This window comes from Drosophila elegans, unplaced genomic scaffold, assembly GCF_018152505.1.
Source record: "Drosophila elegans isolate 14027-0461.03 unplaced genomic scaffold, ASM1815250v1 contig_149, whole genome shotgun sequence".
In the NCBI taxonomy this organism is placed as follows: Eukaryota; Metazoa; Arthropoda; class Insecta; order Diptera; family Drosophilidae; genus Drosophila; species Drosophila elegans.
The window spans coordinates 3,873,172-3,887,110 of NW_024545513.1; the positions used below are offsets into that span (position 1 = coordinate 3,873,172).

The 13,939-nt window shown below is 43.4% G+C and overlaps 2 protein-coding genes across 3 annotated transcripts; one reads left to right on the forward strand and one right to left on the reverse strand.

Moving 5' to 3' along the window:
- Nucleotides 1–1,241: 1,241 nt before the first annotated feature.
- LOC108136198 (histidine-rich glycoprotein) lies at nucleotides 1,242–2,285 on the reverse strand. Its single transcript, XM_017257196.1, has 3 exons — nucleotides 2,227–2,285; nucleotides 2,077–2,144; nucleotides 1,242–1,644 (listed from the first exon to the last, which is right to left on the reverse strand). The coding sequence occupies exons 1-3, from the start codon at nucleotides 2,242–2,244 to the stop codon at nucleotides 1,242–1,244; spliced, it is 489 nt and encodes a 162-aa protein (XP_017112685.1). The 5' UTR covers nucleotides 2,245–2,285.
- A 1,910-nt stretch (nucleotides 2,286–4,195) lies between these two features.
- Nucleotides 4,196–13,524, forward strand: LOC108136304 (vinculin). Of its 2 annotated transcripts, none has more exons than XM_017257393.2 (6): nucleotides 4,196–4,256; nucleotides 6,091–6,235; nucleotides 8,810–11,000; nucleotides 11,616–11,746; nucleotides 11,810–12,208; nucleotides 12,719–13,524. In XM_017257393.2, the coding sequence occupies exons 2-6, from the start codon at nucleotides 6,179–6,181 to the stop codon at nucleotides 12,824–12,826; spliced, it is 2,886 nt and encodes a 961-aa protein (XP_017112882.1). In that variant the 5' UTR covers nucleotides 4,196–4,256; nucleotides 6,091–6,178; the 3' UTR covers nucleotides 12,827–13,524. The 2 variants fall into 2 exon arrangements, with proteins under 2 accessions (XP_017112882.1, XP_017112883.1); XM_017257394.2 differs by lacking the exon at nucleotides 4,196–4,256 and adding an exon at nucleotides 5,553–5,569.
- Nucleotides 13,525–13,939: the final 415 nt, after the last annotated feature.

Sequence of the window (13,939 nt, forward strand, 5' to 3'; positions counted from 1 at the left end):
ACTTCCCAAATGTTTAAATTTCCGGGGCCCTTTAGTTAGGGTCCCCGGCGGCTTCAATGTAAAAAAAACCACTGTAATTTACAAGTTCCGGACTAATAAATAAACACTCACTTTGAGTTATTCAAACACTAATCACGAACTTAAATTTTTGGTCTTTTTTTCTGACCGTTCTCCCACTACTTCTTGCAGCAACTAAAGCAAAACCCTGACCTACACCAAAGTCGCTCGCCATGTTCCCTCCCGCTCTCTCAAAATGGGTCAGCGAACGTATTCAAGGCCATCAAACCCAGTTAACGAGCGAACCGGGCTAAATTTAAATAGCTAGATCCTCTCCCGCTATCAATAGTCGGTGTCACCACCAAATCTTATCGATAGCGGAACCTGCTGACGTATCGGTTCGTTTCAGTATTTTCCCGACGGCTTCAACTGAAAATGCAACAACCATTAATTATTATCACTTTACATAGTTTAGTCAAAATCCGATACCTATCGGTATTTTGTCAGTTTTTAGGCGCTATTATTGAAATTTGTGTATCGTTTTAAACTTTTTAGCTAATCTATGCTTGTTTTTTATTCATGTATGACTACTTTTGATTGGTATTTCGGATTTTTGCCATCCTCCCGAAGAGTTACTCACATCACAATCAAATATTATGAGTCATTCATTATGATTCAACATATTTTTCCATGTTTATTCAACTATGACTTTACAAATTTATTTACGCTTGGTAAATAAATATAAAATGTTTTCAATTTAGAACATTTGTTAACGATACAATCTCATTTATTTTTTAAATTGATATATTTTGTAGTTGCTAAAATTATAAAGCACCTCTTTAATAGTTTGATGGCATTGCAAAAGAAGAGCAAAGGAAGTTTCTTTTTGTATGCATATATTAATTATGAATATTTTTACTTTTGAAGTTATAACAATTAAAAAAACCTTTTTAGAGCCATGAATATTAGATTTTTATTAATACACATAAATCCCAGTCCCCTATCTTATGTTGTATCATTAAATAATGGCAAATATCAAAACCAAATATCCCTTCATATTTTCTTATAACTAAATTCGCCTTACTTCAAGTTAACTTTATTAACACTATTTAATCTACGATTAAGGCTAGAAAAAAAAAACAAAAAGGGTACATAAGTATCTAGGGAATCACAAAGAGTCGGGATGAGACGGGCGATCGGTCCACGATCGGATCAGTCTGCGCCCTATTTTGGGCGCTGCATAGTCAGCGCTCCTCGCTGCTGCTCCCATCGCCGCCGATGAAGTCATCCCGCAATCCGCCCCTGTGCTCGTAGTTGTGGTGGTGGTGGATGTGCTCCTCCTCCTCCTCCTCTTCGAGCTCCGGGAGGGCAGGAGGCGCCACCGGAAGCGGGTGATGCTCGTGGTGCTCGTGGTGGTCATGGTGGTCGTGGTGATCGTGGTGGTCGTGCTTCTCGTGGTGGTGGATGTGCTCTTTGGTTTGGTGGATCTGGATGGGCCGGTGGTCCTCGTGGATCACCTTCTTCTCCTCCTTTAAAACGAGTGGCTTGTGGTGGTGGTGCACGTGTTTTACCACTGTGTGGATGTGCTTCTCGATCTTCTTGTGGATGGGCACGTGGATCACAATTTTCTTTTTTTTCTGGTGGCTTCTATAAAAGACAGAAAATACAATTAGTTTGGTAGTTAATTATGAAATGAATCGTTTTAATCAGATTCGATTTGATATTTTTAAATACTTTTTGTAAATGAATTTTAGTTTAAATAATGTCAAGCTTGTATAAAAAAAATTGTTGTGTGCAAGGGTTATTATCAACAACTACTTTATCCTTTTACTTTTGTCAAATTAGTTAGGAAATTTGCACAATAATATTTTTATGCTCCAAAAGGAATTTAAGTCAACTATGTTATATTCCTATAAGACTAATAAAAATGATCACTTATTAACAATATATTTTCAAGCTATAATTGCCTTCGGAAGGTATATGAAAACTTTAAAAATCGAGTGAATTGATTCCTAATCAAAATTTAATTTTTTATCTAATTTTCAAATGGCTTTAGAGTAATCCCATGGTTATCCATACCCCGCTTCCGTTTCAGGCACGCAGACGAGGAGCAAAACCAGCGCCACCACAATCGAGAGCCTCATCAGCTGCAAAAAATAATCACGGATGTCGGGTATAATGATATCCTAGCGTATTCCTGGGCATATGTATCCCGAGATCACCACTCACCAGACTGCGGTTATCCATATCGCTTGCCTGGATCTCTAAGGTGTTGAGGTGTGGAAGGCTCCGACGATGCGGCTGCTTTGATTGCTGCCCCACTGCAACCATTTTATTTATACAGGCCCACGGAATGCGGTGGAACACCCCAATACGAATGCGAAAACGAATACCCCGGCGCCAGTTGGCGGCGCTTCCGTGACGCAGTCCATCGGAGATATGGGCAGAGCCATGGGTCTTGAGTTTTGAGTTTTGAGTCTTGGGTTTTGCTTTGCGCATGCGCACGCGCCACAAACAAAAAGCGCTGGCAGCTCAGTGCAAAACCTGCAATTTTCATTCATTTTGGATGGCAGCGATCATCGTGTCATGAATTGTGGGTGGTGTTAAGCCAGGTGAGGACTAGACGGTGGGGGATCGTACCCTAAGCCTAAATTAGGCTTAATTTGTAAAATCTACACGGCGAAAAATAAGTATATTTGTCTTTAATAATTTAATTTTTTTAAATTAGTCTTCATATCATTTCAATAAATCTACTTACTTAATAGTATAAATTAACAAGTGCAATATATAATTTTTATATAATTAGTATTAAAAAACTAAATTTGTCTACAAAATGTCTAAAGTTGGAATAAATACTTTATTTGGGTTTTTATTAGAGGTCAAGTTAGACTTAAAGCATTATATTTTATTGTTTTTCAGTCGATTTTGTTTTTTGTCAGTTTTAGTCATCTTCTGGCTGCACAATTAATCAGATAAATAGGATCCCCCGACTTTGGATTTTCCACTAATTTGCAGGGCATGGGAGCTTCGTCCCCATTGAAGGCTTTACCATTGTGTTTCTCTTTGTTTTTCCGTTTTTCCGTTTTGTCTTGGCTGTGTGTGAACTTCTTCTAATATTTTTGTTTTTTTTTTTTAGCAGCTCACGCAGACGGAAGGCACGGAAAACTGCACCCGAAACTGAGGCTCCAAAAGACCCAAACTCAGTCAACGGAAATAGCAGGAGTGCAGCGTGTGTTTAATACCCACATAGATATGTTGCATGGCCGCCCAGCCCCTGGATTTCATTTCCCAACCCGATTTCCCCAGCTTAGTTGGAGTACAAGTACATGGCATGTAACGCGAGAAATAGAGAAATACGTTACACATAGATCGCATGCACATGGCGCATAATTTTATTATGCAATCGTACAGGCGATTTGCGGCTGTTATTTAATTGCGAATGGCCAAATTATTTGTTTTTTGTTTTCAAATGCGATCACTGTTAGAATGTGGAGACCTATCGATATCGTTGGCAGTTATCGGTTGGAGCCAAAACGCAAAGAAGACGCAGCGACGAAGAAGAGGGGAAGGAAAAGAGAGAAGGCGAAAAGAACAGAGAACAGCGATAATAGCGTCACCACAGCACAGTGGGCCGAATCGTTCATCAAGCTCACTTAAAGTTAACCTTTCAATAATGAGTCTGTTTAAACTATTATATTGCAAACTCCCTGATAATATCAAGTGACTATTAGAAGTCTTCCTCAGATATTTTGCTTTTTAAATGACGAAAATATGTTTTAATAAACATACAATAGATGTCTAGTGTAAGTAGTGTACAATGGTACAGAGGAACATCAGCATTCTTATAGACTTCAATACATTTTTATGTTAAAAATCTGAAATTAATACGTTGGTCAAATACAGGTATTCAAACCAATCGAAATATTGTTGATAGTCTAACTTACCAAAACGTTATCAACACTTTAAATAAATACTATTTCTTACTCTTTGGTGCATGCTTTCTTTTAATATAAATTTTATATAAAATTAATAATAATAAATATTATTAATATTAATGGTTTATATTTCTTTAAAAAAGAAAATAGTGATGAGCTAAAATTTGTTCTCGCCACGTTGATCATCAGGCCCACTGTGCGCAGACTGGCTGAGTGTGCGCCTGTGTATGTGTGTGTGTGTGCCCCCCAATCGAAATCTTTTTTTAGTATTGAAAGAACAGTCGGGCAAGAAAGTTGGGGCGCAGCAAAATCGAGCCAGACAAAGTAAATAACAAAATAACGCCATACATATAGACAGTATTTCATTCCGAGAATTATTTGTTGATGAACAGCAGCTAATAACATTTGTCCGCCGTGTTTTAGTTGGTTATTTTTCATTCATTTTCCATTTCTTTTATGTTTTTGTTGTGGTGCGTCTGTGTGTGAACCAATTGTTGCTGCTGCCAGAGTATTGGTGCCGTGATTAACAAACTTCCAGTGACAAAGCCCAAAAAAAGCAGTAAAATAATATGCAATAACAACCCGGATTAACGAGAGATCACGTTCTGGAGTTTTTGTGGTTGATTTTCGACGAGATTTCAATTCCAATTCCGATTTCGATTTCAAGACTTTCGAGTTGCACCATAAATTTTGGAGTGTGTTTGTGGGCATGCGATCACTATCCCAATTGGGAGCAGCTCTCAATTCTCGATTCCAAATTGAATTTCCCCTGGGAAGAGTTCTATGTGATCAGATACCCCATTGGAACTACCAAGCGGCAGCACTTGTAGAGCTTCTGATAAGAAGCTGCGCCGATCAACCTGTTCAATTGAACGAGTGTGTTTGTGCAAAAATTTGCTAGAATTTGTTAGCCATAAATGGCCACAAACCGCCACAAAAGTCAATAAACCCCAGCCCACATCCACATCTCAAAAATGTTCGATCCGGGCGTTGAGAATGGCGAAAATCAATCGAAAGCAAAATTCCATAAGTGGCGGACGTACATCACAACTATTTCTATATATTTAGACATATATATTTAGATATTCATCTGGCTGCGAGTGTGTGTGTGTGCATTGCAGGTTCGGTTCTAAAAATCCAGAAATACTTTGTACTCCAAGTGGAGGCACTGGAGGGTAAAGGAGAGGAGGGGATGGGACCTGTTTCATCCCACGCACCGAACGCCCAGTTAGTTTACCACTAGAGGAAGTCGTATTTTCAATGTCTTTGGCGCGGATTTCGCTTTCCCATTTGCCGCATTTCCAATTTCCCATTTTCCTCTTACCACTTACCGCCTTTGGCCGTAAATCATGGCCAATTAAGGTCCGCACCCTCGGCCAGTTAGTGCGTCACCATTGCCAGGTTCAGGTTCAGTTCCATTTCCATTTCCAATCCGATACCCAATATCGACATCCCCCAAAAGTCTGGCGAGTGACCTCACGAGATGCGTCATCGTTATTAAAGCGAAAGCGCCCCAAACAAGCAAAACTGAATCAACAGAACAGAACCGAAACAAACAGCGGAAACTTGGGCGATATACAGATATGTATGTAAACCCAAACCCTTGGGAACTCACAAATATCCAAGGCAGGGTAAAGGTTTGTCCAAACATCGAAGAATAACTTTTTTGAATTTGTAGATTCTTTGCATATTTCTGTTCCATACGATACCTCATAAAACTTATAGTTAACTGAGGTCCTCAAGCTATTCAATCTCGAGCAATTCGTTCGGAATACAAATTGGGCACAAGGCTTAGAGTTATGTGCTCATCAATTGATGCTGTTTTCATATCACTTTATTGACTTCCATCTCAAATTAAGCTTGGCATGCAAATTAATTAAAAAGTTGCTATAAACGAATATTTTCTGACTGGAAAAATCCATGATCAGCAACAAGGTGTTTTGAAAACATCGTTTAATTGCGTGCCATGAAGCAAAGCTTTTAAAATGTTGTTATTTTCGAAAGAAAACCAGAAGAGCACTGATTATTTGTCCCCGTGTACTTACGCTTATCTGGTAATTTGGATGGAATTCACAGAGATAAGCCCTGAAATGTTTGTGTGCTTTCGTGGTTCGTCTTGTGCTCATTTAAATGTTTTTTTTCTTTGGTATCTTTTCAGCTAACTAGAGATCTGGCCCACAAGAAAGCAGCAACTCTGAGATAAACAAACTGAAAAAAAAGGAAGCAGACGAAAAAGCACAGTCAAAATGCCCGTCTTCCACACAAAAACCATCGAGAGCATATTAGATCCTGTCGCCCAGCAGGTAAGCATCGTGTGACAATGGGGTTTACGCTTTTGGGGTTGGGGATAGAGGGCTGAACTTTTGTTTCAAATAAATCTTTTGTCCGCTTAGCTATAACTAGTAGGCAAATTGGCGCCCAAGAAGGTAACTTTCCATGGTTTTTAAACATTGATTAAGTGGACATGTTCAAGAAACAAACGCGCAGACATATACTGGGAGAAACAGACCCTGTTGATATTAGACATTTAATAAGTTTAAAATTTTGGTATAAAATTCTCAAGATTATCTATTTGATATTTTTCTAGTACAAATTTTTAATTGCCTACCTATATTCTAAATGGAATATGTTTACTGCTTTAGGGTCGCGTTTTTCCCCAGTGTATGCTTGCGTGGTAGAAGAAACATCGATAGTTGTGAGTTTTCACCTGACTGCGCACCACTGACTCCACTTTCCACTTTCCCCACCAACACTCATTGATCGATCCCTTGTCGATAGCTGATATTTGCACCTGACATCTCCCAATTGCATCTGTTTGGCATGTGCTGGGTGTTATGACGTATATGTAGTCCACCCGCCCTTTCCGATCCGATCCGATCCAATCCTATCCGATCTGATCGCCCCCCGAATGTATATCCATTTATTTTTGTGTGTTTTCCATCACGAGAAGAAACAAACGCGCGGAAAGGAGGCGGTCTTTGTTGTTTTTGGCGTTACTTAACTTGTCTAAAAATAAATGAGGTAGAAATAATAAGAATAAATGTTGATCAGAGGCCAGCGGCCAACCTGAGCTTCTGAGGACAGGCAGAATTTTAATTTAATAACGCAACAAATGAGAATGAAAAATCAGGCGGAGCAAAGAAAACAAATGTTTTTTGGCCGAGTTCCAAAAATAGAAGCATAAAATACGTTTGGGAAAATCCAACAACAACGGTGGCAACAGCAACAACAACAGCAACAGCATCAGCGGGAAGATACAACCAAAATAAAAACATTTACGACGGACAAGCCATGAAAATGAAATCATGGCAAATGGCAAAAACAGAGGCTATAGGAGGTGAGAACTGTGGACTGAAAAGGTGTGTGGGAGTATCTGTGTACAGACATCTGCATCTGTATCGGTATTACCCAAAGGTGTGGGCATCCATCGGTGCGGATGCGAATGAGTGAGAATTTTGGTGGTCTGAAAACTGTGCCAAAAAGCAAGCCCAGTGCATTAGTCATCTGCCGATTTTGTATGGTGGCAAACAAATGAATTAAAAACGATCATTCAGCACATCAATCAGCACATGGATACATAAAGTCAAACCACATATGTCCCTGTCTTTGACATAATTATTCAAGTGCTAGTTCTGCTTAATTGCATAATTAGTTTGTCAAGTAGGCCAATTGCTGGTAATTGGTGGCGCCCAAGAGAACAGGAGAAGGGAGGCCCCATGTAATGCCCACCTAATCCCCCGGATTACACCAGTTAAGTGCTTGGTCTTATGTCTTCGACCTAGCCGCGCTTCGATTTAGTTTGGATTTAGTTTCGATTTAGTTTCGCTTTAGTGGGGCTCAGTGGAGATTAGTGCTCAATCTCTATAAATAGCCTAATGGCCAAATGGCCACCTTGAGCAGGTGCTGATGTCAAGCCCAAAACCATGTGGCGTTCCATGGCGCCGCCCACGCCCCTCAAAATCAGCGTCCGAGTATGTGAATGAATGGAGCGAGAAGCTGTTGGATCTACGATAAGTCCGAGTGGGTTTGCCTTCCGAGCGATCACGCAGCGCGATCATTAACAGTTTTGCTTCCATAAACAACTCCATTGCAATTGATTGATCAATCAGCGCGCTTGAATGGAGGGGATCGCATTGAGAAATCACCGATCACCAATAGACAGCGCACTCTTTTCACGAGATCAAATTGTTTGTCTCTAATTTGTGAGGCTTCGATTGATAGAAAGAATGTGCAGCATCGGAAGATTTAGTGGATTTGTGGTGTCTGGAGTAGTCTACTAATAACGTTTAATAGTGACAAATCAGTTTACGCATTCCAATTAAGCAATCAGGAGGAACGGAGAATTGATTTCAGCCACGGATAGATTTTCCGGTGCTCTTAGCATTCAACAATAAAAAATATATAAATAAATAAAATGTTTCAAATAAAGATCAAACCCTTTTTTTCTGTATACTGATTTTAAAAGGCGTTATATATAAATTATCTATCTTTATAAAATGTTCAGTGACACTTATAATGCTGGTTAGGGTAGGGCGATCTTTTCCTATTTTTCCCTCGGAAGAATTTCCTTTTTTTGACTGATCGGAAACCATGTATGCCCCACAATCCATTGAACGAAATCGTATACCACCTACACTTAGAAAAAAAAATTCCTTAGATTTTTGAAAAATTCCTAAACATAGTCTTAATGATGAGTCTTCCATATATGTTTAGAAAAAAAGTAAAAAAGGAATATCCAAAATAATTTTTTCCTGAATATATGCGGTGGGCTATTATTTTAGGAAGTTTTCCTAAACTTAAGGAATTTTCTTGAGGCTATTAAATTTGCCATCGAAATCCTTTGCTGAAGAGTGTGTTTCCCCCTATTCCCCCGGCAGGTATCTCGCCTGGTCATCCTGCATGAGGAGGCCGAGGATGGCAACGCAATGCCCGATCTCAGCCGGCCGGTGCAGGTGGTGTCGGCGGCGGTGGCCAATCTGGTGAAGGTGGGCCGCGAGACGATCAACAGCTCCGACGACAAGATCCTGCGCCAGGACATGCCGTCGGCATTGCACCGCGTGGAGGGTGCCTCGCAGCTGCTGGAGGAGGCGTCCGACATGCTCCGCTCGGATCCGTACTCGGGTCCGGCGCGCAAGAAGCTGATCGAGGGGAGCCGCGGCATCCTGCAGGGCACCTCCTCGCTGCTGCTCTGCTTCGACGAGAGCGAGGTGCGCAAGATCATCCAGGAGTGCAAGCGGGTGCTGGACTACCTGGCCGTGGCGGAGGTGATCAACACGATGGAGCAGCTGGTCACGTTCCTGCGCGACCTCTCGCCCTGCCTGAGCAAGGTGCACCGCGAGGTGAGTGGCCGCGAGAAGGAGCTGACCCACCAGGTGCACAGCGAGATCCTGGTGCGCTGTCTGGAGCAGGTGCAGACCCTGGCGCCCATCCTCATCTGCAGCATGAAGGTCTACATCCACATTGTGGAGCAGCAGGGACGCGGCGCCGAGGAAGCGGCCGAGAACCGCAACTACCTGGCGGCCAGGATGAGCGACGAGCTGCAGGAGATCATACGGGTGCTGCAGCTGACCACCTACGACGAGGACACCAGCGAGCTGGACAACCTCACCGTGCTGAAGAAGCTCTCCAATGCCATCTCCAACAAGATGGAGCTGGCCAACGAGTGGCTCTCGAATCCCTACGCCCTGCGCGGCGGCGTGGGCGAGAAGGCGCTGCGCCAGGTGATCGACAATGCCGCGGAGATCTCAGAGCGCTGTCTGCCCCAGGACTCGTATCCCATCCGCAAGCTGGCGGACGAGGTGACGGCCATGGCCAACACGTTGTGCGAGCTGCGGCAGGAGGGCAAGGGTCAGAGTCCGCAGGCCGAGTCGCTGGCCCGCGGCATCCGCGACCGGCTGGGCCAGCTGCAGTCGCTGGTCCACCAGGCGGTCCTGGGCGTGGACAAGGCTGGGGTCCAGCAGACGGCCCACACCATCCAGGGTCGCCTGGAGCAGGCCGTCAAGTGGCTGCAGCACCCGGAGATCAACGACGGCGGCCTGGGCGAGCGGGCCATCAACCTGATCGTGGATGAGGGCCGCAAGGTGGCCGAGGGCTGTCCGGGCCACCAGAAGGCCGAGATCCAGCAGCTGTGCGACGAGGTGGAGCGGCTTAAGCGCCAGGCGGCCGGATCCGGGCCGGCGGCCAAGCAGGCGGCCAAGCAGCTCACCCAGAAGCTCTACGAGCTGAAGGCGGCCATCCAGAATGCCCTGGTCAACCGCATTGTGCAGGACTTCATGGACGTGAGCACGCCGCTGAAGCAGTTCACGGAGGCGGTGCTCCAGCCGGAGGGCACGCCCGGTCGCGAGCAGAACTTCAATCAGAAGTCCAACAATCTGCAGGCCTTCAGCGACCGCGCCTCGAAGACCTCGCGTATGGTGGCCGCCGGTGGGGCCTGCGGCAACAAGAAGATCGCCGAGATCCTGCTCTCCTCCGCCGCCCAGGTGGACTCGCTGACGCCCCAGCTGATCAGCGCCGGGCGTATCCGGATGAACTACCCGGGCAGCAAGGCGGCCGACGAGCACCTGCAGAACCTCAAGCAGCAGTACGCGGACACGGTGCTGCGCATGCGCACCCTCTGCGACCAGGCCACCGACCCGGCCGACTTCATCAAGACCTCCGAGGAGCACATGCAGGTCTATGCCAAGCTCTGTGAGGATGCCATCCACGGCCGGCAGCCGCAGAAGATGGTGGACAACACCTCGAACATCGCCCGCCTGATCAACCGGGTGCTGCTGGTGGCCAAGCAGGAGGCGGACAACTCGGAGGACCCCGTCTTCACGGAGCGCCTCAATGCGGCCGCCAATCGGCTGGAGCGGTCGCTGCCCGCCATGGTGGGCGATGCCAAGCTGGTGGCCACCAACATTGCCGATCCGGCGGCGGCCGCCGCCTGGAAGAACTCCTTCCAGCGGCTCCTCGGCGATGTGCGCGAGGTGCGGGAGGCGATTGCCCCGCCGCAGCCGCCGCCGCTGCCCACCTCCCTGCCGCCACCCATTCCGGAGCTGAGTGCCCTGCATCTGTCCAACCAGAATGGTGAGTTGAACCCATGCTGCACTGCCCTCGATGGCTGGTATTTGGATAACAGTATTAGCCTAAAAAAACCACGAAAATTGGTCGAAGATAGGAAAGCTTTTTAAATAACGTTTTTAAATTGAAATCATTTAGGTTTAAGTTTTGCAATCACTAGAAAACATAAAGTTAGTAATTCATTTTCCTCAATGGATGGTCGAGATAGGAAATTTATGGGATCTTTTCTACTTTCTTGTACTTAGATTAGGTTTACATATATATATTTTCTTTTCTAGTTTTCTTCATCGAAATGTAACAAATTGTAAGACATATTTTTTAAATTCAATAATCATTAAAACTGTCAGGGAACAATTTTATCCTTGCTAGAATGGTTTCAAATTAAATGCTGAAATTCTAAAATGTTTGAAGCAAAATCAAAATCGGTAGAAATTCAGTTGAGTTATGATCAAAAATTCCTATTTTATTTATAAAGTAACTCAATCGTTGTCAATACTTCAAATATACATAGATAAAGGGGTTTTTAAAAATCCTGAAAAATTAGATACCCACTTAGTGTGCTTAATTTGTATATTAATATTCTTAATCGTTGTCAATGCTCTATTTTATTTTGCTGCCCAGCTGAGCGTGCGCCACCACGTCCTCCACTGCCCAGGGAGGGATTGGCGCCAGTGCGTCCGCCGCCGCCGGAGACGGATGACGAGGACGAGGGCGTCTTCCGCACGATGCCGCATGCCAATCAGCCGATCCTGGTGAGCTTCATGACTTTAATGCATTCGTGCTGAATGGTTTTCTAACCCCCCTTGCCTTTACAGATCGCCGCTCGTGGCCTGCACCAGGAGGTGCGCCAGTGGTCGTCCAAGGACAACGAGATCATCGCGGCCGCCAAGCGCATGGCCATCCTGATGGCCCGCCTCAGCGAGCTGGTGCTCTCCGACTCGCGGGGCAGCAAACGGGAGCTGATCGCCACCGCCAAGAAGATCGCCGAGGCCTCCGAGGACGTGACGCGGCTGGCCAAGGAGCTGGCCCGCCAGTGCACGGACCGCCGCATCCGCACCAACCTGCTGCAGGTGTGCGAGCGCATCCCCACCATCGGCACCCAGCTGAAGATCCTGTCCACCGTGAAGGCCACCATGCTGGGTGCCCAGGGATCCGACGAGGATCGCGAGGCCACCGAGATGCTGGTGGGCAATGCCCAGAACCTCATGCAGAGCGTAAGTTAAAGTCTTTTATGTTCAATATTCAATAGGGCGATCTAAGAACATTGTTAAATGTAGAAGCTTGATATAATGTGCAACAGTGGTAAAAAAACGTAGTAAATCAAAGTATTTCATACTAAGTTTAAATATTTTTGAAATAGATTTTAGATAAAATTTATATCGAAATTTTCAATATAATGATTTTAAATGAATAGGGATTCATTTCCAATAGAATATTTTCCACATAAAATAAATAAAAATTTAAAAATTTAACAATGCCATTTAGTGTAAAGTGTATCTAATATTATGATGTCATGTTCAATTTCAATTTGAAGTATAACATTATTTTATAAGTTACTACAGTTACTACAAAAGTTATCGCTCATATTCGACAGGTGAAATAGATATTTTATATAAAATATAGGTTTTCATATAAACCAAAACATAAATAGGATCATTTTGATTTTTAACTTTACATATAGAAATTTCCTATCTAATCCCCTCTCTTTTCATTCGATTTCACAGGTGAAGGAGACGGTGCGCGCCGCCGAGGGAGCTAGCATCAAGATCCGATCGGACCAGACCAGCAATCGGCTGCAGTGGGTCCGCCGGCAACCCTGGTACCAGTACTAGGTGACTGGACGCAGTACTAGATTATGGAGAAGTGCTGGGGGCTGGGGCAAGGCCATCTGTTCCGACCACCCACCCATATGCTCCAAATGCCACCTGCCACGTGCCTTGTGTAACATACATAAAGCTAAACTCTAATCTTAATGATTTCTATTTTAAATGTTAATCCCCTAATATGTTCCATCTAAAATTCAGTTATGTAAGTGCCTGCCTGCAATTATATTTATTATGTGCTCCAAAAAAAAACTTATGCTCATGTCCCGCCCCATTCTGTTCCCTTTTCCGTTCTCCTACTCTAATTTTGTTTCGATATTTGTAAAATTAATTATTAAGCGTGCAATAAAAACAAAAAAGAGAAAAACCATGAAAAAAAGGATAGAGAAGAAAGAAACTGGAAAGCAATATGTACATACAAGCAAAGCAGTCTGATTTAAGCGAATGCAATGTATATAATAAGTGACCGACCATATGCAGTGGGCTAACGCTTCGATTTTTGATTTTAAATCACCACCTCCTTCGTATTTGTAGTGTACTAACAGAAGCATTTATCGAACCCCTCGTTAAACGTTAAAGTCCAATTATTGTTCGAAATCTAACTCACTAAAACTGCGAATACACCTGTTGTCGAATGTGTTGAGCCCAAACATGTAACCCAATTACGATGTGTGTCATGTTCAAAATATAATTGAAATAAAACAGAATATCGTGTGTTAATTGATGGATTGGCGGCTTGTCAAATATTGGTTTTTATATATCTATCTAGTTTTTGTTTTTTTTTGCTTATGTTTGCGTATACGTAATGCTGTTTGTTAAAGTACCCTCAAAAGTATGCACAATTTTTTTTTACTTTTTTAATAACTTATGGCATGTACGGTATGTAGGTTTTAAAGAAACTAAAGCATGCTTCTAGGCGTACTATGCTAAAACGTACAACGCATGCCAAAATGCCCTTTGTGTACATTAAGTATACGCAAAGTGGCTTGTTAACGATTGTCAAATTCATTAAATTAAAAAAGGAAGGTATTTGGTATTTGTTCGAAACGCATATTTCTAACAAATAAATTATATAATTTATCAATTTATATTATTTAAAATTTACCTTAGTGACATAAATTG